Source organism: Xiphias gladius, chromosome 3 (assembly GCF_016859285.1).
Source record: "Xiphias gladius isolate SHS-SW01 ecotype Sanya breed wild chromosome 3, ASM1685928v1, whole genome shotgun sequence".
Lineage (NCBI taxonomy): Eukaryota > Metazoa > Chordata > Actinopteri > Istiophoriformes > Xiphiidae > Xiphias > Xiphias gladius.
In genome coordinates, this window is record NC_053402.1 from 10,443,931 (window position 1) to 10,468,768 (window position 24,838).

At 41.5% G+C, this 24,838-nt stretch overlaps 1 protein-coding gene across 4 annotated transcripts; it reads right to left on the reverse strand.

Moving 5' to 3' along the window:
- Positions 1-23,987, reverse strand: epn2 (epsin 2). 4 transcript variants are annotated; one of them, XR_005709809.1, is made up of 11 exons: positions 23,742-23,987; positions 16,509-17,365; positions 14,817-14,971; positions 8,728-8,840; positions 7,694-7,798; positions 7,182-7,320; positions 6,581-6,733; positions 6,064-6,156; positions 4,385-4,618; positions 2,731-3,766; positions 1,975-1,994 (listed from the first exon to the last, which is right to left on the reverse strand). XR_005709809.1 is itself a non-coding variant. In XM_040159327.1 (10 exons), the coding sequence occupies exons 2-10, from the start codon at positions 16,937-16,939 to the stop codon at positions 3,420-3,422; spliced, it is 1,707 nt and encodes a 568-aa protein (XP_040015261.1). In that variant the 5' UTR covers positions 16,940-17,365; positions 23,742-23,987; the 3' UTR covers positions 1-3,419. The 4 variants fall into 4 exon arrangements, 3 of the variants coding, with proteins under 3 accessions (XP_040015261.1, XP_040015251.1, XP_040015271.1); XM_040159327.1 differs by having other exon boundaries at positions 1-3,766; positions 6,127-6,156; XM_040159317.1 differs by having other exon boundaries at positions 1-3,766.
- Positions 23,988-24,838: the final 851 nt, after the last annotated feature.

Below are 24,838 nucleotides of genomic sequence, written 5' to 3' on the forward strand. Positions count from 1 at the left end.
GTTACATAGCTGAAGTGATACACATTTTATTTTGAACCAATGCAGCTACAGTTGTCCTCATCCAACAGGGTGTGGCCTGCTGCGTTTGTTTAGATGCCATTAAAATACCACGGGGACTTTTCCTACAAAACCCATTACACAGAATAATAAGGTATACAGAAGAACAGTATGTTACAATAGTACAAATGATAAATTATATTATACAGTTATAATGCCAACGGGTTGAGCACGTATCCGATTTAAAAAAAAAAAAAAAAAAGCAGCCTGCTCCCAGTACTATGAGAAGGGTAAATAGACATGAAAAAGAATAAAGGAGGCTGTTTATGCATATAAAGACAGACAGTCCATAAGGTCAGTTAGTCCTCTTGATAAAAGCATAGTGAATACATAGTAACGCACGGAGGAGCTCGCTACTCAGAGGCCACATTTTCACTGCACCATAGCCACGACTGTGAAACTGCAGCCAGGGATCAAGGAAAAGTGTTAAATTGCAGTGTCATCTGACAGTTTGGGAGTCCTGAATTTGTTCAAGACAGTAAAGTTGTTTTTTTTTAAGTTTGTTATTTCCAATGCATTGATAAAGACAACCTTTCCACAATCACTGGACTAAAGGTCCAGGCCGCAGTAAAATCAAGGCCAGTGACAAAGTGACACGTCTTAGCTAGAGTATCATTGTAGCATTTCAATAAACAAGTCGGAATTAGCAAATTTAACTTTGCGAAACACATCAAGTGTTAGGTCTTATCTTTTTCCAGCTCCAATTTTTGCATATATTTAGTGAAGATTAAAAATGTTTGCTGGTCTGCAAGTTAAGTGTCACATCCATTCATTCAGGACCCCAAGCATAAAAATCATCATTGCCACCCTCAGCATCGTCATCAAAAATCATACACACAGTTGGAGCTGCCCCTCCTTTTGCCTGAGAGAATGAAGGTCTGCCTTTAGTGGAAATATCAAGGGTCATGTGGTGTAGCTATCATACCACAGCAGACCAGGAGAGGGCACCAACTCACACTAAGAGAAAAACCCATCCCTTCCACAGTAGCAACATTGGCAGTGATATTAACAGAACTGAAGAGAAGAGTACAGTAACCTAAAGAGAAGAAGGGTCTATACAACAGGCGCAAATCATCATCCTTAGCTGTATTTCATCAACCCACTTTTCTCAACAAATAGAGGAGACAGAGATGCTTAGCTTGCTGTCAGTAAATGTGCTGATATTCAGCAAACAGTAACACTTTCTTACACAAACTCCTGAACAAATTGTAAAATAGCTCTGAAATATAAACAATTATAACAATGGAGCCTCTGATATCATGAGCTTCCATCAACAGAAAAAAAAAAATGTTTAAATGTCAGTGAAGTGTGACCCTACTGTTCAAACTACTCAAAGTACGACATCCTCAGAAATCACAGTCGCTATGACTTTGGTAACAGTTGTGCTTCTAAGAGAAGAGAATTACATAGCCTACCCATAGGGTGAGAGAAAAAAAAAAAAAGAAAAAAAAACTAGAATGAGAGAACATAGAAAAAAAGAGAATGAAGATGATAAATGGCTTAGCTAGTACACAGCTCCAAAACTTAGAAAGGCTTGGCTATGGATTTACATCTAATGAGTAATTAAACAACAACAAGTAACCAACAAAATGAACAACTCCTTGTTTACAAGACATGTCTTGCTGTTGTTTGCAGCGGGATTCCCTGTAGGATCAATAGACTGATACTGGAGCAACCCCGCGTGTGTGAGTGTGACTCCACCAGATAAACGTTCTTGTAGCCAGATTAGCCAAAGTAAATCCACTCGGAGGTAAACTCTCTTCACAATGATGGCTGGCTGACATGCCCTTTATACCCAGAGCTTTCTTCGTGACCCTCGTTGATAAATGGTTGTGCACACACATACATAACACATGCAAATGCACACGTAGACAGACAGACAGACAGGCAGACAGACACACACACACACACACACACACACACACACACACACACACCTTAAGGCTGCACATGCCTACATTACCCCTTGTTTTGACTTGCACTTCAGAACCTAACTTGAGCAAATTCTAAGTCAGTTTCCACTTTACTGAGTGACAATTGAAGAAACTTGCAGATTAAAGTACACTTGGAAGCTAAACAGATCTCATGCAAACTGCGCACGCACGCGCACACACACGACCCACCTCTTCCCTTTGACCCTAGAAACAAACTAAAACGGGGGGGAAAACAAACAAAAAACAAACAAAAACTGTCCCACGATACCTCACTGCATCCACTGCATGTTCAGATTGCAAAATGCTGATGCCATCACAGTTCATGTCTTTTTCTCTGAACACACACACTGAGGGAGTGACAAATACATCACCATGTGGCTGTTAGTATATCTGAGCATTAACGCAGCGCATGAGCATACACATACAGACACAAATTGCATTTACGCATAATTTCAACCCCTCGGACAAGGGGTTTCTCTCTTTTGATAAGTGTTCACTGTTAATCCTGTGACCCCTGGAGGTCAAAGTTCGTGTGGAGGGTCAGGAAAAGGTCCACAGTGGCGGGAAGTGACCAGACAAGAGTTTTGACTGAGTGGTACCGAGAGCCGAGGCAGTGTGTGTCATCTCGGCCGTTTTAGCGGCTAGCCTCCCTCCCTAAGCTAAGGTGTAACGGTGAGCCCAACAGTCGCAGAAAGAAAAAAAACAAGCAAAAAATTGTGCAAAATCCCTGCTTAGTAACACACACACACACACACACACACACAGTAAAAACACATCTGACCATCTCTCATCCTTACTCCAGAGTGTGTAAGTAAAACCCACTGGAATATACACAGTGTAAAAGTATTGAGACGGCACACACACACACACACACACACACACACACACACGCATGCACGCGCACACACCAGCTGACAGGGCTTATAAAAGATTAGCTCTAGAGAAGAGATAAGATCCTGGCATTAGTACAGTCATACTCTGCTGTCACTCCACCACAGAAGAAGAGAGGCGCAGTCCTAAGGGAAGAAGTAAGGGAGAGGAGGCAAGTGAATGAGAGGACAACAGGGATGAAAGACTGGGTCCTGTTCTGCCTCTGGGGGGGGGGGGACTGTAAACACCACTGCTACTCTTTAAGTCTGTAGAAAGATGCAAACTCTTGGTGGTCACCAACATCATTGTCAGATCAGTATGGAACACGCAGGACTAGGCAGCTTGTAGCATAGAGAGAAAGAAACAGAGGTGAAAAGGGTGCGGTAAGGTAGGAGGAGGCCAGGCTGTGACTACGACCTGGGTATGAGTTGGTTATAAAGGGGTAAATGGGAAAAGCATCTCCTTGCTCATTTTGAAGCTTCTTAAGGAGTGGAAGGAAGAGAGAAAAAGATTCGGAAGAGGCGTCACTCTAGGGCAAGTGGTCCCCCAGTCACCCCCTCACAAAAGGAAGGGGTTGGTGGTTCCCGTGGGCTGCGTCCCAGCCTGGGGGGGCATGCTCATCAGGGGCTGAGGCATGGATATGGAAGTTGGGATCCCCGCACTCATTCCCACACCTCCCACAGGGCCGACCCCCATTCCGGGCATCACGCGGCCCATGGGGGCCATCCCTGCCACGGGGACCATGGCGATGGGCTGAGCAGGCATGGAGGAGAGGGCCATGGGCTCGGCAATGCTGCCAAAGCCGGAGGGCATGGGGCTGACCCGCATCTGGTTGAGGGTGGGGGGAGCTGGCTGGCTCACTTGGAAGGGGTTGGCGTGGGCTGCTGCAGCTTGAGCAGAGCCACCTGTATAAAGACAGGTAAGGGTCAAAGGAAGACAGGAAATGTTTCTGAGCTCTCACGGTGCATAATGAGTCAGGCTCTACAATGCTAAATGGAAATCCACAATATATCGTATTTAGAAGAGATGAACTAGAACCTACGTGGGGTGTGGTTATATAACAAGAAAACAAATCAGCAAAAAAGTTCTGACTGTGGTGTGCTGTTGCCATTTTATAAAATGAATTATATATGACTCATCTCTCTTTCCACAGGTGTTTACAGCTAGTATAGACGAGGCAGGGTCAATGATTCAACATTAAACTGTGCAGATGGGTGCGTGTGCTTGTGTGTGTGTTCAGCCCTGACGCGTATGTCCGTGTCTTGGCTTACTGACTACACTCCCAACCTCACCAACTCTGTTATCTAATCAGTAAATGTTAACTAGTGTGTTTTAAAAAAAAAAAAAAAAAAAATCATGTCTGTACATTTATAGAAAGATCTAATTTCCTTAACTTTTCCTATGCACAATGTTTTTCATTTAATTTTAACATTATATGACATATAGCCTGTAAAAGTGCTAAAAAGTGGAAAGAGTAAGAACATTTCAAATTTTGAGAACAACGGTCTATATTTTCTCCCCACCTGTTGAAGCCAAGAACGGGTTGACGACTGGCGCGGGCTGGGCTGGTTTGGTCACCAGCGAATCCAGATTGACCAGGGCAGCATTGGGACCCAGGAAGGACTCTGGAGTCTTTCTAGTTGGGTTTGTGGTTACAGAAGTAGATGTCGAGGTGGGCAGGGGGTCGAAGAGGTCCAGGCTGCTGCTGCTAGCAAGACTGGCTTGGGAGGGGACAGAGGATGTGACACCCCCATCACCTGGGGAACAGACAGCAAAAGTAGTGGTTGTATTTCACTGATGAAAAACTGTTAAACAAGCTTCTCATTGAGTTGGCAAAAACATCATGAAATCATGAAGAATGAAATTTCTCTTCTAGTCTTGCACTGCGGAGGCCACTATAACTCTTGTTATAATGTAGACATGGCTCGGGTATGTGAAAAGACCGTGTACATTTACGATACTGAACGGCCATATTTTGTATTAAACGGGGCTGACACATTTTTTAAATTTTATGTATGCCTATTTGCCTATTCTTGTGGTTAACTCTTCAGTTTCTGAAAGTCTGCAGAATATCTCACTCTCACAAACACACACACACACACACACACACACCTGCATGTGAGCACCCAGAAATCCACATTTAGAGTACAATAAAAGTGAGCTGATGCAATTAAATGTTCAGGAGATGCTATAATGACAGGACATTGGAGGCAGACAGCCTGGTGGTTTTTTGCAGCCAGACGGCAGCAGAGACATTCATTAGTGCACTCACACATGGACACGCACAAACCCAAACACATATAGACACGTACAGGAGGAAATGTCAATGATAGAAACTGTCTTCTCAGAACAGGAACTGAAATGGAACAGAGCGAACAGAAAGGTTCATGATAAAATCAGACAGGCCGAATGTGTATTAATGCCCCATAAATCCTGTCAATTTCAGCTAGAGCTGATTCAAATAGTGACATTTCTACAGAACGCTGATTCCTTAAAATCAATGAAGTTGTTGTCCTCTACAAGCCATACAGTGACAGACTTTTTCCCTTTCTGGAAAAAGTCACTTTGTACGCCTGTGTTTGTGTTCCTTCTCACCTTGTCCTCAACTGTATCAGAGGTGTTTGTGTTAAGCTAGATTAAAAGTCTGACACCAGTGTCAACCTCCCACACCCAGGGACTGCAAAACCACGAGAAAAACACCCAGACCTGTGCCATGGTATTGACTGGAGCCCTTTCACAAACCAACCCTGAATTGAACCAGTTTAACTCAAAATTTTGGAACATGTGTTGTTTTTTCAGATGCACCAGACAAAATTATAAAAGTGTGGATCTGAAAGGGATTCAATAAACTGGATGGCCCAGGTCTAATGTAATTTAGAAATCAACACATAAAAGCTGCATCTGATTACACCACAATGATATGGGGACCAGACCAGAACAAACAGCTCTTTTTCCACCACTTAATATGGATACTGCAACATTTGACTGCATTTTGCAGTCGAGAAACACCAACCGCTGAAAAAAAAGGCGCCAGTGGTGCTAAGACTGTCGTTGCTCGGGTCTGGTGATATTTACAAAGACAAGACGTGTCTGTCTATGCTCCGCAGAAACATCGTTGTCTGCAGAAAGACATCATTTCAGACACTGATGAAAAACAACACAGACTCCGTGTCATTAGAGAGACGAAGACAGGGGTGAGTACCAGTGGGGACAGAGGAGGAGGAGCGCAGGCTGTCAAACTCTGAGAAGTCCTCTTTGGACGTACCGTTGGATGCACTGAACAGGTCAAAGCTACCTGAAAGGGGACAATGCATACACATACAGACAAAAATCACAAACAGACAGCAGACACACACATATATAGATTGAAGCAGACGACACATGTATGAATGGGTAGGGACATTTTGGTAAACTAACAGAGACAAATGAACACAATAAGCACGCAGATGCACATAAGCATTTGTTACTGTGTGTGTTCCTCTGGGCAAAGCTGTTGAACCTTTGAGACACTGGCCAGCTGTTGATTAGATCTCCTTTCATGTCTTAAAAATGCAAAGAGTGCAAACTTCCTTAAATGCTTAACAATTCTCCAAATATCTCTCGTTAACTTCTTTGGTGGAGGTACAGTTGTGGCGGTGAATTTTGTGAACGCGCTGACAAATGATTCATGTGGTCAAAACTGGGGGGAAAAAAAAAAGTTCTTTTTCCCTGATGGTCACCTGGGTTGGATGTCTTGGGGCGGGCAGCTGCAGAGCTCCAGGGGTCAGAGGCAGGAATGGAGTTTGGGGCCCAGGGATCATTGCTCTTCATAGGTGGGACAGAAGGAGCAGCACCCCATGGGTCCACTGGGACTGCTGGCTTAGGGGCAGACCCTGAGGAGAGGGGGAAGAGTTTCAGAGGTGTGGGGCAGAATGGGAGTTGAATGAAGCACAGAAAACATAAAGCAAAACTGAAAAGACGGTGAGGAGGGACAGAGATAGAGAGCAGGAGCGAAATGTGAAAGAGACACAAGCAAAGTAGTGTTAAGCAGGTTCTAATAACCAGCACTAACAGGTTTCTGATCAGACATAATCTCAAACTCGGCCTCCTTCCCTTCCCTCCACAATATTGTCCCTTATCGTCCCCCCTCTCTGTGCAGTAATGCTGCTGAGCCAGTAGAGCAGCATTCCCATTTAACAAAGAGCCACAGTGCTGAGAGCTGCAGGTGGAGAGCAGAGACCCCACACACACACACACACACACACACAAATTCTTCTCAACGAAAATAGTCACTGTGTGGATATCACATGTTGTGACCATTTCCAGTAAAAGTGTGTATACCATAAGGCTGCCAGGGGTCTGCTGAAGCAGCGGCAGCCCCGGCCCCAGCCGCGGCCCCAGCCCCGGCCCCAGCACCCCAAGGGTCAGCACTGGCACCAGGCTCTGGGACATCCATCAGATCCATCAAAGATGACTGTGGCTAGAGAGAGAGAGAATGTGGGTTAGAAAGACCGGGAGACAGGAGTCCAGAGAAGGGGAGAAGGAAAGATGCAGACGAGAGGAAAAAGAACGATACTGAAGGAATAGATGAGGAGGAAAAACATTAGGAAGGACCATCTTTTGTTCAGCCTTTTTCTTCTACAGCACAAACACTGTTCAAACATGCCGATGATGGTCACGTCATTATGTGCTGAGATAAAACATGAGCATAGTCATGCAGCCCTACTTCTTCATCACTTCAGCTGTGTGCGCCAGTCAGCCGGCTTTTAGGGCAGAATAGTGACACGTAAACCAGGCAGTCTGCTGCCTGTAATGCTGAGTCACTTTAGTCTCCATGTTTGTGTGTATTCTACCTCTTTCTTCTTCTTGGCCAGTTTTGCCGAGCCTGGACCTTCTTTCTTGCTCTCCTCCAAGGCCATCTGTAATCTCAGGTCATCCCCTCTGCGTATGCGCTCCTCCTAAACAACCAGAGTGCGTATAGCATAATAAGCATGTGTAAAACTTCTTCCATTCTTTCTTAAAAACTAAACAGATTACTCTTGCTATTTTGGATGGCATGACATTTTCAGAACGACGTAACTAATCAAATTATATTTTCCATTCCTATTTATCCAAATACACTTTATTAGTTGCTGTCCCAATTCAGTTTGTTTACCAGGAACTTGGATAGGTAAAGAGCAACAATTTCAAAAATTCATACGTCTTGGTTTGAGATGATCATGTTATTTCATTTTTTTTCAAATTTGCAAAGGCATCTGCAAAAACAAATCCCAGATAATTATCTTTGCAAAAGTATTTTACTAATAGATCAAAATATTGGTGGTATATTAAAGTCGCATAGTAGTAAGTATGTGTGTGTCCAATATGTCCATAAGTAATTTTATCATGTCCTGACTCTCTTACCATTACAGTAATTACAGCTGCTTCATGTGCACTGGTGTAATCGTATTACTCCCAGTTTTGGCAGTACTCTGACTTCAGAAATGTTCATGCAAGTGGGAACCTCACTTTTATTTTTCAGGTTGAGGGATTTTGAGAAACCTAGATGCATCCAGCCGAAAACTGATTAGATGGCAATGAAAAAGTTTACAGGATTTCGGAAAGGTTTTAAGGATGTTTACTTGTAGGTAAAATGACCAGGCACAGTGAGAAGTATTTATATGTAGCAGAATAATAAAGGATAATTACTCATATACTGTCTCCAAGATAATCAAATTCAGTCTGCCAAATGAACAAAAACTGCGAATTCAATATATATTAAATATTCAAATAAGCTGGTTTCCATAGATGCAATGTGAACTGTCTGCAAATTTCAATCACAGCCACACTATAAGAAAAGATAATGACAAGCAGACATATTTCCATGTTTTTGTGTCTGTGTGTGTACCTGCTCTGCAGCTTCTCTGCTCATGGCCAGAGCCAGTTGAAGCTGTAGCTCCTCTTCCCCGCTGGTCTGAGGTCTGGCCTGCTCCAGCTCTGAGCCCGTATTGGGAGACGTGGCTAACGAATACATACAGAGCGCATGTTAACTTCCCTGCCACATGGGACTCCATCACATAATGTATACAACAGAATTATACCGAAAAGCTGTGTCAATGGCTATGGAAATTCTTTGCATTCATTCTCCAAAGCCAATAACAATAAATACAATAAATACAATAACATGTCTTCACATTGTGCTGACTATTGAAGAAAGTCACATTTGAACTGCGTTTGTACTTTGCAGAAAAACACTGTGCGCAAGTGTGTGATTACACGCCTTCAGTTAGCCTGTTAGGGGACGACAGGTCCATTCAGCTTATTGGATTAGATCAGGCCACGTGGCAGCACAAAAAATAAATGGACACTGCACGTGGCAAACACACACACAGGCCACTACTTGGCCAGGAGGAAGTAGTTGCAATGCCAAAAGACACTCATCAAGATAGCGTTGAGCATATTCTTAATTCAAAATGTGGCTGTGTGTTTTACTTAGGAAACAGTAACTTTCTTGTTTCTGTGGGAACCATGGCGTGGGAGGCAATGACAAAACACTGACATCACCACATCACCCCCATTACAATTCTTGATTTTATTCTCTTTATAATGTCACTCTGTGGCAGTTCAGCTTAATGCAGTTTTGGCTTTGTGTGAATGTTGTGGGTGTTAAAAGGTGTTTGTACCTAAAACCTGTTTCTTCCTGTTTCTTCAAAAGCTGTTTTATTCATTATCAACAATGTGCCTTGAAAAAAAAAAAAAAAAAAGTCCTCTCAGACTTTAACATTAATTTAAATGATATACATTGTCTCTCTCTTTCTATATGCCTATTTTTTTTTTCTCTCTGTTCCAAACAAAAACAGACCAGTCATGACATGCTCTGCTGCTGAAGTGGATACTCCCAAACACACACCCCAAACACGCACACCCCAAACACGCACACACACACACACACACACACACACGCACACACAAACACACACAGATCTTTGGTATAATGTTACATTATTTTGATAGCTATTCTGAATGCAGGCAGTTAAATATACGTAAGGACCTTAGTGGAGAAAAAAACAACAACACTGACAAAAATATGACGCAAGGAAACACTAGTTGTTAGTTTCATACATTCAACACACTTAAATTTGAAACCTCACACTTTGACTAACATCCTCTTGCCCTATCGAGACTTCTTTAGGCAGTAAACATTGTATAAGCAGGTTTTTAGATATACGTTACAGAGTCAATTGGCTACAACAAATGTTTCCATGATGAGGAAATGGTAAAACTAATATAATGCTTTTCTTTATTTAAAGGAATATTGTGACATTTCCTTTAACAGTTAAAAGGCTTGGCCTTCCCTGAAATGGCTGAAGTAAAACCTCCAACTTAATACAATCTGGGGATATGCCTTATAATAGCAACATATGACTATTTTGTGTTGAGTAAATAACAGCGCAACTGTCTGATTTCTGCATGGCTCATAAAAATGACAACATACATATGATTCTTAATAATCTACAGATCTGTCTTGCAACTTCATCCTGAGTTCTGGGTCTTTGTCTCCTTTCCTCCCTCCTTGACTTGACTCATATCTCCCTTGCTCTTTCTCCAGGATGTATAAAGTGAAAGGTCAAGTGACAAGAAGTACTAGGGGGAAAGGTGTGTTTTGTTGGCTGGTGAGACTTTAGCCATGGCCTCGACATCAGCTACATGTCTGCCTAGACAGTGAACACAGCTGTACCAAAGCCTACACAGAATCCAGAATATACCACAGAAAATGCTGAAAGGATATGGTTATATGTGAAACCTTGCACAACATCCAACTATTCAAAAAAGCAGACGGAAGCCCCAGTCCTTAGCAAAGCTCAAAACGTGTACTGTGCAACAGGTGGTACATTTATTCAATGACAGATGCAATATCTTCTTCTATCAAAAGGAATATTTCCCTTGAGCTGTCTTTAAATCTCTCCAAACACAACTGCAAAGCAAAAGAGGGCTTAAACAACAGTTTTCAAATCACTATGTCTAAAGAGAGACTAAACTAGCACACAACAACAAACAGTGCAACACATAATCGTAGCTAGTCAGAAGGACAAATAAACAAAGCTCAAAGCCAACTAAAACACACCAGTTTTGTGCCTACCACTGTGGGAATGGACCATATATGGACAATCACAATGTCTTGGCATACCTCACAGATACAGTTCTGCCTGCCAGCAGAACCCATGTATTTCTAAAAGCCAAATTTTCTGAATCATTCTTCGACCATTTCCCTCTACTGTTTAATCCAGTCATTTCTTATCTCACCATCTTAATTTTCTGTGGTACTATGTTTACTGACTGACCAAATACCCCCCCCCCCCAAAAAAAAACAAAAAACAAAAAAAAACTGAAATTAAACTATACTTTAGCTTTAAAGAGAAAATAAAATGGTCTGATGATCGCTAATGTCATCGGCATACTGTATGTGGTTATAATACCGCACAGATTTTTATCACGGGGTGTCAACCATGAACTACCCCCACATTTGTACACACAGTCTCTTGTCTCTTTGGATGAAGAATTAAGTGGCTGTTAGAAACCTGGTGAGAGAGGCAGTTCCTCAGAGGAGTGAGACTCTCATGCAATTTGCAACATTATTTCCTTACACATTTTCCAGACATTTTGTATGAAAATGTGCATTTTTTTCAGACCTTTGTGAGAACATTAACTGTTGCAGACAAAGGCAACAGCTTGACTGAGCAGTGGTCAGGATGATGAGAGACAACCAAAGAGGATGAACGGTAATAAAACTAAATAAATGAGAAAAGAGATAAATAAAAGAGAGCGGGGCAAGGAGGGGCTGACTGAATCAATGCTCTGCTCACAGCTCTACAATGAAGCAGTGGCGCAAAACATTACATTAGAGATCTTTATGTTATTGTGAGAAGTGTGAAAATATTTTCGGTTATGCTGCCAAACCGTGCTGGTTTTACAAGATTTCTTCTGTCCCACTTTCCACCTTGCTTGTTTACCACATCTGGGCCTTATCATGGGGAGAGGGTGGCTGCCGTCTGCCGGGGCTGCAGCCCCAGCTGCTGGCGGGCGGCTGTGTGACATTAGATGCAACAAATAACTGGCATTGTACATGAATATAATATTAATAATTAGTTTAACCGACTAGTATCTCCGATGCCGACCAGGGGGGACAGCAACGTTTAATCACTTAGTTGACTAATCGCGAACATCCCTAGTTTACACTGTGGTGTTCAACTGAGAAAAGACTAGTAGCCCTGAAACCTTGACTCGGATTGACCACATGTACAGTACACTGGTAAACACACAGGCTGCATTAAACTTGCTGATTTGAAGTTACTGAACTCCATTCATTGTACTGTATTTGTGTTTTGGGCACCATCGGCATTGCTAAAATAGGATCCCATCGCTGAAGTCAACTTATTGAACCTATAAGGCACAAAAACTTTTTACTACTGGCTGGTTAACCCCAGGGAAACTACAGCCTTAGAATATGTTTAGGGCCATTTACAAACATGCACACACTGATGAATGTATACAGAATTACAGGTGTAAGTGAGGGATGACAAGTAGATGTGTTTCAAATAAAAAAAAAAGTTTTAGATTAAAATCAGTCCAGTTAAACCGCCCAGGTAAAAGTGTAACTGGGCAGTATGAGTATCAGTATGAGTTACGCATTTAAAAAGCATTATATCTACGTTTAGTAAAGAATGTAGTATGCTCAAGAAAACTAAAATTTACTGATTACTGAAAATGGAAAAATGAGACCTCTTTAGTATATTAAAGTAATTTTAATGCCTAGCAAATAAATAAAGCAAATTTCAGACCCTTTCAAACACTTCCTGTACTGGGAGATATGCCATGTTAACACAACGGCCACACTTGCATGGGCATTCATTCACAGCCTGTCTGAACAACAATACTCGGAAAGTTCAACTGGAATCCCAAAAATCCCCCCTGGCAACGCCCACAGCGACAGCCCGCCCTCGCTCCTATTGGCCAGTCTCTCCTTCAGTTTTCTCGACTGATGACTCAGCTGCTGGAGCTTCCGCCTCGCAGCCACACTCTCACACATAAAAGGTACAAGCAGGAATGCAGGCCACAAAGTGAAATGCGAATGCACGCTCCATGTAACACGTAAGATCTACGCAGGCTAAAACCGCATCCATTGCAACAGACAAAAAACACACACACACACACAGTCATCCTGCGGTGTACAAAGGGCTAGGGGTCAGAAGGTGATAGGAAAAGAGGCCAAGGTTCATTGTTTCATTTCAACTTCTCCATTCTTCCCCCTCTGTCCCTCTCTGCGTTAAACCATTTTGTGACTGATTTCTGTTCCTTTTCAACTCCCTGTCCCTCTATCACTCCATCTTTCCTTCAATCCATATGAACTCTGCTTTTACGTCAAGCTTCCAATAGCTCATTCTCCCTTGGAGAAAGTAGAAGAACTGAGTGATAGTGGAATAATAAAATAAATCTACATATCACACTAGTTCCACTATGATTTCTTTTCAGCAGCAGTGCTGTTGTGTGAACACCCAAGAGCGTGCAACACCAGACCCATATTAATTCACATCGGTAGAGAGCTACCTTAAAACAAAATTAAACTTATTAATAAATTATAAACTTAATGAGCCAGTCTTTCAGACTCATCTGAAAATTCAAATATGATATGACTAACAAGACAAGTGTACAGGACAAAGTTGCACCAGTTTAGTCTACGTTTGTACCTTTTTGAAGTTGGCACCCCATATTAATATTAAACCATTTTTGATTAGTATATGCAAGCAAAATAAAAATTTGTGCTTGCACTTTTTGAGAAATTAAATATTAATATTTAAGCATGGGTTTAAGCTCCCCATTAACGCCCCTAATGACTCCAAAGTGCTGACTCATTCGTTTGTGCACGTTTGTGCAAGCAAAACAAACATTTTTGCTTCATTAATTCTCAAGTTATGATTACATGCCAGATGAATAAATTATGATAACTTGAGACACAATGAAGCACAGATGTTTGTTTTCCAAATGATGTACAAATCGTAAGACCACTTTGGAGTCGTTGGGGGTAAATTGGGTGCTGACATAATAGACTTATGCTTAAAATTGTAATATTTAATTTCTCAAAAATGGTTCAAGCAATTTTTTTTTTTTTAATTTATCGATTTATTTTATTTATTTATTTTTTACAAACAACCTGAAAATGTTTTATTCACAACCTAATCACATGGGTTGCCAACCTCACAGATGTCAGTTATTTGGTACACTGTCTGTTGAATTAGATGCCCAACTAGAGTAGTTAATGCGAAATGTGCAGGTATTACAGCAGTGTACGGAATATTAACTAGTAACCACTGAGTTAAGCTTGTAACAATGACTCCGCTGACTTTGTTAAACTCAATTCTGGTACTTATGTTATTATTTCTACTGCCTTTGCCAAAAAAAGTTAGCTAAATAAAAAGACTTTCCATTAGGAGAGATAGGTGGGTCTTCCTTGTCACTGTATGCTGCTTCTCGTGAGTGAATTGGCCAGCTGTTGCACACACAGTCCCAGACAGCCTGTGTTGGACTGCTAAAAGTGCGTGTATTTGGCCCAGGTCAGCTGTCCAAGTCGTGGCGCTTACATTTCATTGTGAATAATAATGAACCATGTGAAATTTCAGCAGCGGTGCTCATAATTCAGAGGCGAAACACTGAGATTTCCTCTGTCATGTGGAAGATAGAGGTTGGGGGTGAACTCTGCTTCCTCTTCTGTGTGTGTGAGAGAGAGAGAGAGAAATCTGAGGAATGCAGCCCTACTGCGGGACTGCAAGCCAGAGACAGAACAGGGGGAGGGGCAGGTTTCAGGATATAGGCCAAATCTATACAAAGTGGGACACAATAATAATGTAGTATACTGTTATTACATGTGTTGCGTAGACACATGAGCCTTGTGTCTGTCCGTATGTTTACAGGGTAATGAGGTAACTATAAGCTAATACTCACAGCCATGGTAGGAGGCAGGTGAGCCCTCTGACCTGCCGTACTCTTCACTGTATGAAGTGGAGAGGTTGGGCTGAGAGGAGCCTCGGCCAAAACCCATCTGACTGCTCCCTGTGGACACCTGGGCCATGCGCTCTTTGGTCTTCAAAGCCTGAGACCTAGTAGGGCCAAAAAAAAAAAAAAAAAAACACATAATAGCATATGATCAGTCATCTTTACGCAAATCAAGATTCTTATAATATAATTGATAGTGTGATGTCCGAGCATCAAATAAAAATAAGCATGAGGTACAAGGGGGTGATTGGTCTTGGAGCCCTAAAACAAAAAAAATTATGAGATCACACAGTCAAACAAACAATGAAGCCAGTTAGTCTAATTCTTGATATTTGCAATGCCCTAAATTTTATGAAACTCTCATCTGTGTCTGACATATTGTGCGTTATAAAAAGACAGATGAACAAATAAACAAACGAATGATATAAGAGTAAGAGACCAGAACAGGTGACCTTTATCACTTTTTCTAAATTCAGTTATTCAGTAATATCTTCAAGTATAGCCCCAGAGAATCAATGAAGTAGACAACTCCTGTCCAGAGTGGTGTTTGCTTAAAACTGATTTTTTTGGGAAAGAAATCAACTCCGTAGCTAATTCTAAAAGATCAGTCTTTTTTTAGAACTAACAGGTTTGGAAAAACATTAACCAGAGTCCTGAAGGACCCCGGCTCCCTGGGGGATAACCACATTACGATACTCTTAAGGGAAAAACCCATGGTAAAACCCCATCGGATGCTGTAATTGTTGTATGAATTTGTTTACAGTGAGTGTTGATGACCATCAGCCAGATAGTCATTAAAATTCTGGCAAAGTCCAAGACTAATGTATTGTAATTGTTTGTATAAGGTTTAGATAAATAGCAGTCTCTTGCCACTGCACTAACAAAAGCAGGAACTGCCATTAAAAACTGTCTACGCATAAATGTTCTCAGCTGAACTTGCCACTGGGAAGGGAGCAGAGTCAGTGCTGAGAGCTCAGCTTAATGCTGATACATCATGTAATTTAATTGTAAATATTTATAGACTAATTGTCATTTATTTTTGTTCACTCAGATTCTTTTGTGTTAAATCTTCTCAGGACACACTGAAAGCACCAATCATCATAGTTAAATCCTAATGCACTGTGGAGCCCCTCTTCCTGCATGGCTCCTGACAGCATGGCATGTCAATTAAAGTGACTTTCACAGGGGATGGCTGCAGAGGATGCCATGTCAGGGTCTGGGGTATTGTTCGGGAGTGGTTTGGTCGACCTTGCTGACTTTCACCACCAGAGTTGAGATCAGCAGAGCAGCGAGCAGGAACAAGGGTGAATGAAGTCTGCTGCCTTCACAAACCAAGTTGACTTACGATTCAAATCATCAAATTTTAGGGGGCCACTTTAGAGGACAAGGACAAACATAAAGTTACAGTCTGGGGAGAACAGTCAGTTACTGTCACATCCCCCACCATGTAGAATCAGGTATGACTTGGTAAATTCAGAGTTAGGCACCGCCTTATATAGTACATTAGACTCAAGGGCACGATAGTGTGTCAGCATTAATGCTTAGTCACAAAATCACTCCACCTATGCACAAATACAAGCTGACTCCTAAGATTTTTAACTACGGTTTGTCTATTGAAGTTTGTTTTATAAAAGATCTGACCTTTCTCCTTTTAGGCGCTCCTCGTCTTTGAGTAGGACCACTAGCTGCTTGCTCTTCTCCCTGACATTGATGCCCTGGTCTTTGCCGTCTCTGTCGATGTACTGGAAGTCCTTCAGCGTCTGGATGGCAAAGATGTTCTCTTTGCATTGCAGCGCCACTCGCTCTGACCCAGTCTTGATCAGGTAATCGAGTAGGGTGAGTGCCTTGTAGACATGACGCCAGTTCTTGCCATGGTCGTTGAGCCGCTTCCAGATCATGCTCATGATTTCACTGAAGGCCACCACGTTGTAGGTAAGGTCTGCAATCTCAGACATGAGAGAGGACGATGGTCCCCAGGGGTCGTTGGAGGTGGCCTCCCTCACTTTCTTCTCTGCATCAGAGTAGTTGTTCACCATGTTCTTCATCTGCCGGCGGATGGTTGAGCTTGGCATGGTGGCGGTGGAGATGGGACAGACAAGAAGAAATACAATGTACACTCTCACGCAGGAGAGGAGATAGGAAACCAAAAAAAAGTCTAGAGTAGAGCAGCTTATGCACACCCAGAGGATGTGAGTGTGTGTGTGCTTCAGGTGCAGCTTGTGTTATGCGTCTGAGTCCTTTCTCACAGCACAGCACAGCAGTGGAGTGTGTATGTGTAAATCTTCTTGTATACAATGTGTGTGTGTGTGTGTGTGTGTGTGTGTGTATGTATATGTGTGTGTATGTATATGTGAGTGTATGTATATGTGAGTGTATATGTTTGTTTGTTTATGAGGCTTCTCCAGGCCAGTGCAGCGTTCCTGAGTCCTCCAGAACAGCCTCTGTTAAAACCATCTCCACACACATAGGGCTGGCTACACACATGACCACGCCATCACCTAGGACAAACAGACAAATACCAGTATATGTATTACATTACAGTTAGTTTACAGAAGAAACAAGACATTTTCAAGAGGTAAAAGATAAGGGGAACCCATAAAAATATATTACATTACACCCAAACACCAGTAACGCTTCCTCATTCTAATCAGTTTCTGAGTAAGTGCCAAAATCTGAATATGCCAACTGCTCAGTATATTTTAAACGTGGTTTTGTACAATTTTCTCTAAAATAATTCTGTATGAAAACAAGTAGTATATTATTTCAACTTAATTTTTTCAGCGTTTTTGTAATTAAAGTTAAGACAAACAGCTAAAAGAATATTTTAGACAATATTTTAAATTTAAACTTTAAAACGAAAAAAAAAAATAAACGTCCGGTAGAGTCAAGGATTTAACCTGAGTAAAATACTGACTGTTAATTTATTCCCAATTTCCGGAGCTAAACAATAAGATCGTGAAGATAATTTGTATTTATAGGAGCAGCTGTAGTGCCTTCCTTTTTGAAACTAGACAAAACAATGCATTTCATACTTTCACACTTATGAGCAATTTCCATGCAGTTGCAGAGAGCCGGCCTCCTTCTTATTATACAAGGCTAGGGTGGTATGACCAAGAATTGCGTTTCCACTTTTGTAATCTCACTTGAATTTACAGTAACTTGACTCAGTTGCAAATTACAAGGCAGGGTGTTGTAAATGAAAAATGTCGGGGACAACTAGGTCTTTGTGGTCATACTACTCCCAGGCTGTTCAGAAAACCTTAGGTGGTGAAGTAGCTCAATGGGTGGGCTTGGAGGACAAGAAATGATTGATTAATAAATAAATAATTAAATAAATATTCAAAAGCAAACTAGACTACTTTGGATCAATCAGAGGATCCTTGCGATGAAAAAACATAACATAAAATAAAAATAAGATATGCAAACTCTACTTTAAGAAGACTTACATAAATAGTATCTCACAGGATAATAATGTCTTACTCAAAGATTCTTACTGTATCAAAAAGGTGTACAATAATCTTCTTTAGATTACACATGAACAAAACCTCTATAATCTGAGTTACCAGTTTATTAGGCGTAGACGTACCTTAGAGCATTGTATATGTTCAGTTTTTGATGAGTGTGTAATGTAAATGTAAGTCAAAAAAAGTGGAGTGTAGCTGGAGATGGACTTAATAAATAATTTTCCCCAAATAATGGCAAATTTTGCACAGATGTGAGTAGTATTACTCTAAAATTTAAAACAATGTGGAGATCATTTATTTTGATACCATTTCAGTGCAAGGAAATGTCAGGACAATTTATACAGTAGTAGGCACAAAAGCATTAGCTAATTTTTAGCAGAGTCGGAATCAAAGCTTTGCTAAATTATTTCCGAATAATTCATGCATTGTTCTTGAACAATCTAGACCGTGATGAGCAATCATCTATAATCTTTCCCAGCACCAGTTTTAACATTCAGTTCACGCTATGAAAGAGACCAGAGCAATGAGTGAGTAAAAATGTGTTTCCACCCTTTTGTGGGTGGCAGGGGAGATAAACCATTTCCAGTCTGATGATGACTAGAGGAGTGACTGATGACTCCTCTGTCCTGTTTGTAGAAGATCAGCAGCCCAGCTACTAATCACTTCGTGACTGATACACACAAGTACGGAAAGTGTGTGGAGTGCTACATATCTAAGTTCCATATGCAAACACACTTTAGCATGAAAAAAAGTCACTTGAACATGTAAAATTAAGTTATGAAACACACATTTACGGACATGTGTCTTTGTTTACCAAGTAGTGTCCTTATATTTATGTTATATGGGCTGCTTGGAAATAAAAATCGATCTCACCGAAATACGATATTGTACAGTACAGTTAGAGCTCAGCTGTAAACATGCCAGAGCTGGATCTCCTTGACTTGATCATTTAGTAAGATTAGTACATAGGCTGGTCTACTTTTATTCAGACAAAATTTGTTGAGTGCACACACTTATCACCCACTACTGTCATGCACCACATTAGCAGAGTTGCATACTTTCCCTCTGCAACCTTATCAAATTTCTTTTAAATTGTTGTTCTCTAATAAAACACAGCTTAGGTTTTCTGAGATCTTTCTGTGCCCACTGTCCCTCTGCCTTCCATCAAGGGAGACCCACGATGACTTATCCTATTTAGTTATCTGATCCCTGCACCAAGCGTGCTCCAACATGCCCTTAAATGAAGTACTTTCATGAACAGAGGAAGAGTGTTAAAAGTGACTGGCTGCCTGTGCAGGTTCTGTGTTAAATACAACAAGATATAATTTTTTAATTTAGCAAGTGGCTATGTATATTTGTGCATATGTATGCCTCTGTTTCACGGCGCTTCCTGCCTAGCAATGCCATGGAAAGACAGCTGAGGGGGGACGAGGGTGAGGAAAAGAGGTGGTGTGTGAGCGTATGTGTTTGGGAGGGGGTAAGAAAACAACTTGGCACATCCCGTAAATTCACTTAACGCCAGTGAAATGTGATTCCTGTGGAGCATAGACCCCCCCCCAACCACGGTCACCTTCCTCCTCACCCTGCATCCGCATGAATACAGCTCAGACCTAATGACACATCTGCTGCTATAATCACCTATTCACCCAAGGCAGACAGGAGGAAGAGAGGAGAGTCTGTCTTGTCCTTCCCACCCCCCTGCACCCACCTCCACACCCCGGAACAACCCCCACCACAACCCGCCTTCCTTCACTCCTTCTTTGCTTAGATCACTCAAGCCCTAACGCCCAGAAGAGATTGCACACAGGACTCATGTTTGTGTGTATGTAGAAATACATAATTATGTGTCGGTGTAGGTTCATTATGTCCAAATGACTGAGCCCGTCACCATTCGTGTCAAACTGCCAGTATGCCATGTAGGATAGGAGCAAGAAAATCAGAGTCCAGGGTCTGCTTCTTACAGTTTAAGATGAATTCACACAGCTATAATCTGCTGCCAGCCTTTAGGTCTCTTCCTCTCTCTGCTTGTCTGTACATTTGTATCTGGCTGACATACATTCATGTTGAGGAAATTGGAGGAGAAATTAACAAAATTAGGTAAATTTCATTGTCAGTGAATTAAATCTTAAACCTTGTGGTTGGGAGATATTGTGACATATGCTAAGAGACAACAGAGATCTCCCTACTTGTATATATTTTCCGATACAGACTGCCTAGAGACAATATTGGATTTAAATTGTATTAAATTTAATATTATAGATTTTCTCTATATGCCCTTCCCAAAAATACTTTTTGTGCTTTTGTTTCCTGATATTAGCCACGTTGCCTGTCATCAAGCTGTCAAATTCACACAGAAATTCATGACTATTGATGCTTAGATATGGACACAATGATAGCCAAAAAAAATAAATAAATAAAAATGGCAGTGTCCCACAATTACACAACAGGCCACACGTGTATCTATTGTGGCCAAAGTGGCTTAATCCAAAATTAACCATGGTTTTTTTGAATAGGGGCAAGAAGAGAAATGACCTAGTAAATAGATGTCATAGAAAAACATTAACCACACCACCTCCACAGTTGACAAGGACAACACAGTAGTGTGCACTATTAAATGTAAAGACAAAGTTCAAGTTAAGGCCTACTGTGGAATACCGTTTTAACCGATGAGATACTTGTGAACTGACTGATTACACTATTATCAGATCTGACTTATATGGGATGGCTTTTAGCCAGCATATACAAATTGCCCCAATATAATTTGACATCGTCATGCTTACAATTTCAAAGTTATTGAAAAAGTAGCTGACAAAAAAATGTGTGGACTACACAATAACTGCAAAAATGACTGTGGAAAATGAATTTTACATTTAAAAAAACAACAAAAGTGATTGAGAGCCATTCCTAATTCAATCATCGAGCCCAAATCTATTGGGGGGGGTTCTCTGCATTTTTAATGGATCGTGTCAACAATATAAAGCTTGATCACTTTCAAAATCTATTTGTTTGCTACCAGTATGGTAGCTATCAAAAATGCCACATCACGCTTGAGCCTCACAGCGTACCGAGTGAGTGAACTACGTGTGAAATTGTGAGCACATAAACAGCAGTCTTATTTGATGATAGGAAATTGTAAATACCATAAAAACAATCGTATCAGAGTCTGTAGCACCAAACACTCATACTGAGTGGACAGAAAATGTGACTGAGACATTGATGTATGCAACAGAACCACATCAATGAAGAGAGAAGCATAAATCTCGTTTGACAGTAGATGCTGTGCTGTGAGTGTATACAAGGTATAGTAGGGACTGAGAAAGGAAAAACTTATCTCAAAGGAGCTTCACTAGTCCAATTTAACTTGTGGGCAGTTTGTGAGACAATTGTCCCTATAAGACTTTGCTGCAGAGTTCAAAACACCACTATTGACAGTAATGATCCATCAAGAAGAAAGTGAACACTGGACACAAGTGAATTGTCTGATGCAAACGTACAAATCAAACCTACCCTGAGTGTGTGTGTGTGTCTGTGTGTGTCTTGGCAAAACGTAGGTAAACTGTGATTAGCATTACAGGTTGATAAGCAGTACACTGAGAACAGGTCTGCCTTGCCAGGCCCACACAGCAAGAGCAAAGCTGATCTGGAGATAGAAGGCTTGCACAACCAGGTGCCTGTGTTTTGAGTGTGTAAGTATGTGTGTGTGAGACACAGAGTATTTCTGCATGTTAAGAAAGACCGAGAGGAGCGTGTAGAAGTGTGACATCAAGTAATTCAGCCGGTTCTTTAACCATCCATTTACTTCTTTTAAGGTAAATACAAGTGTAACTACGAGCAACGTGTACCAGTATTTAATCCTCAACTATTCAAGGATTAAGTTCCTACAAGCCAAACTAAGAATCGAATGAAGTCTAACCCAGAGACAATCAAACCACTTATAGATGTTCCAAAAGCGCTAAAGTGACTCTAAGTCTATGTGACATATGATGAGCATTAAGCCTGAAGGAGTGAGGAAAAGAGAGGAGGGGAAGCCACCTTCTGATCCGCATGTCACCCCCCCCCCCTTTGTCCTCCCGGGCCGGCCGAGGGAGACAAAGCCATGTCGGGGACGGGAGGAGGACGATGATGATGCATCTGTCACCCACAATGACTGACTGATCATCCTGACAATAGACAAAGCCCTACCCCTCTCTCAAGCCACGTTTATATGGGCTCAGTGCAGCTCTGACAAAAAGCTCACATCTAAACACAAGCATCCCCCGACTATACCCCATAAAATAAATAAACCCTGCCACTGTTCATCATCTTACAGCAATCATTTTATACTTGCCTACCTACCAGCAGGGTTAGCCGACTGGAAGCGGAGCGTGTAAAAAGACAGCGCCCACAACGTAAAGAATGTCCCTTGAAATCTCGATAAGTATATGGATATTAAGCTTTACCTTGGTCACTCGCAACACTCTGATTTAACTTGGTGGTCCTCTCTATCACAGCATGGTGCTTTGGTAAAGGAAAACACTTAAGCCGCTCTATCAAAAAACAAACAAACAAAAAACAACACAAAACGAAAAAAAAAAAACAAAAAAATCACGGTGTTTTCTTGAACTGCTGTGATTGATAGCTAAAGCTACTTTAGCCTATGTGCTAACTATTTCCAGACTGTCTCGATCACATTTCCAACTAGTTCAGTCATATGACCTGTATGGTTTGTGAAATAACGTTGGTTATTACGTTAGCACAGATACAAGTATGTGCACCGTCACTTTAATAACTATATTGGTTGGAATAACTAGCCCATATGCTACTTACAGTTACCGCTAACGCTAGCGAGTTGGGTGCAAACTTGCGACAAGTATTTGTCGTTAGCTAGCAAAATGCGCTAGCGAACATTGTTAACTTGCTTACGTTACAAGATCAAAAAGTGCAAAACCAGACTAAAGTTTGTTTCATTGCATATGCTTTACCATTCCGTTTTGCCAGTGACTTGGATATTAGTGCTCGGGGATCCAGCCACTGACTAAGGCTCATTTCTAATACGTTATCAAAACTTGGCTTTGAAAAAAAGTTGGATCAAAGCAAGCAGAGCTTGTGTTAGATTAGCCAGCCGCAGATACCTTCGTAGTTCGGACTAAAAGCTCAACCGTTGATCGCTCAGAACCTAAATGTAATTCAAAGTTTACCATTTATTAGATTCACAGAGAGCTCTACACCTGGATACACAACCATTCCGATGAGCTTCTAAGCATATTTTCAGTGCTAAGATAGTCAAGTAGCATGCTAAGCTAGTTAGCCATCCTTCAAGCTAGCAGCCAAGACGGGTGCTCGGTGGAGACATCACCAGAGCAAACTGGATTATAGGACACTCTGGAAAAACAAAACAACTCAACTGTCTTGAAAGCCAATGGTAACTTACCATGTCTTTTGTGATGAGTCAGGTTCTTCTTTTAGTCCTGGGATGTAAATCCATAGACGAGTTACGCCAATTCCAAGGGGGGGGAAATCAAGACAGGGTACTTATTTCGGCGTCCAAGGAGCTTGTTGCGCCTCCGCCTAGCTATTTTGCTAATGCTAAGCCAGCTAAAGCCAGGCTACACGTATCTCCTCCTCCAGAACATGGCGGGCAGAGTGGGAGGGGGGAAGCTGGGAAGGGTGTGACCAGGGTGGCTAGACTTGACTGTGGCACAGAAAGACCCTTCACCCCCGGCTGAAAATGCCGGTCGTGTCGCCCTACGAGTTATACATGTAATGTAACAGCACCAGGGCAGGCCGGCTTCACCGTAATCGTTATAATTCATGTATTTCAAGTCTTAGCAGAAATGACAAGCTACAGGGTGGGCATCACTGCTGGGAGAACAGGACCCCATAATATATGTCTGATGCTGTTTAACGATGTCTGCCTCAGGATTGCAAATTACAAGGATAATCCTATATTAAACTATAGCTCTTGTATAAGTTCTTTTGTTTTAGCTGTTTAGTGGCTGCCTAGACAGACCTACCAGGTAAATCAGGTTCTTCTCAGTAAACTTCTTTTGTCCTTTTTTTCCTCTCTTTTTTAAAGGTAGTTGTATCCGCCACAGGGAATTGTGTTCATAGGCTTATCACACAAGTAAGTGCATGTCATGGTTTGTTAATGCCAAGAAAAGCCCAGTGTGTGTGTGTGTGTGTGTGTTACAGGTGTGTCAGTACGAGCCGCAAACACTGCAGGACAGCATTCCATTACTCAGATTTTTCCACTGTCTCTGTCTCATCAGCAGAGTTTTAAATAAAGGGAGGGGCAGAGTCATCAAACATGCAAAGCAAGCTGTCTTTTATTCAGATCAGGTGATATGAATAGACATGAAAGGTTCCCTGAAAAGTGTATAGTGAGCTATAAATAGAAGTCTACATGTGTAGATGTTGTAGATGGTGAGTGTGTTGCTTAAAAATAGAAGCAGGAATCAAAAGCATCATAGCTTCACATCTCTGCCGAGGAAAAAATTGCTAATACCTGGATTACAGTAAGTGGTTGGC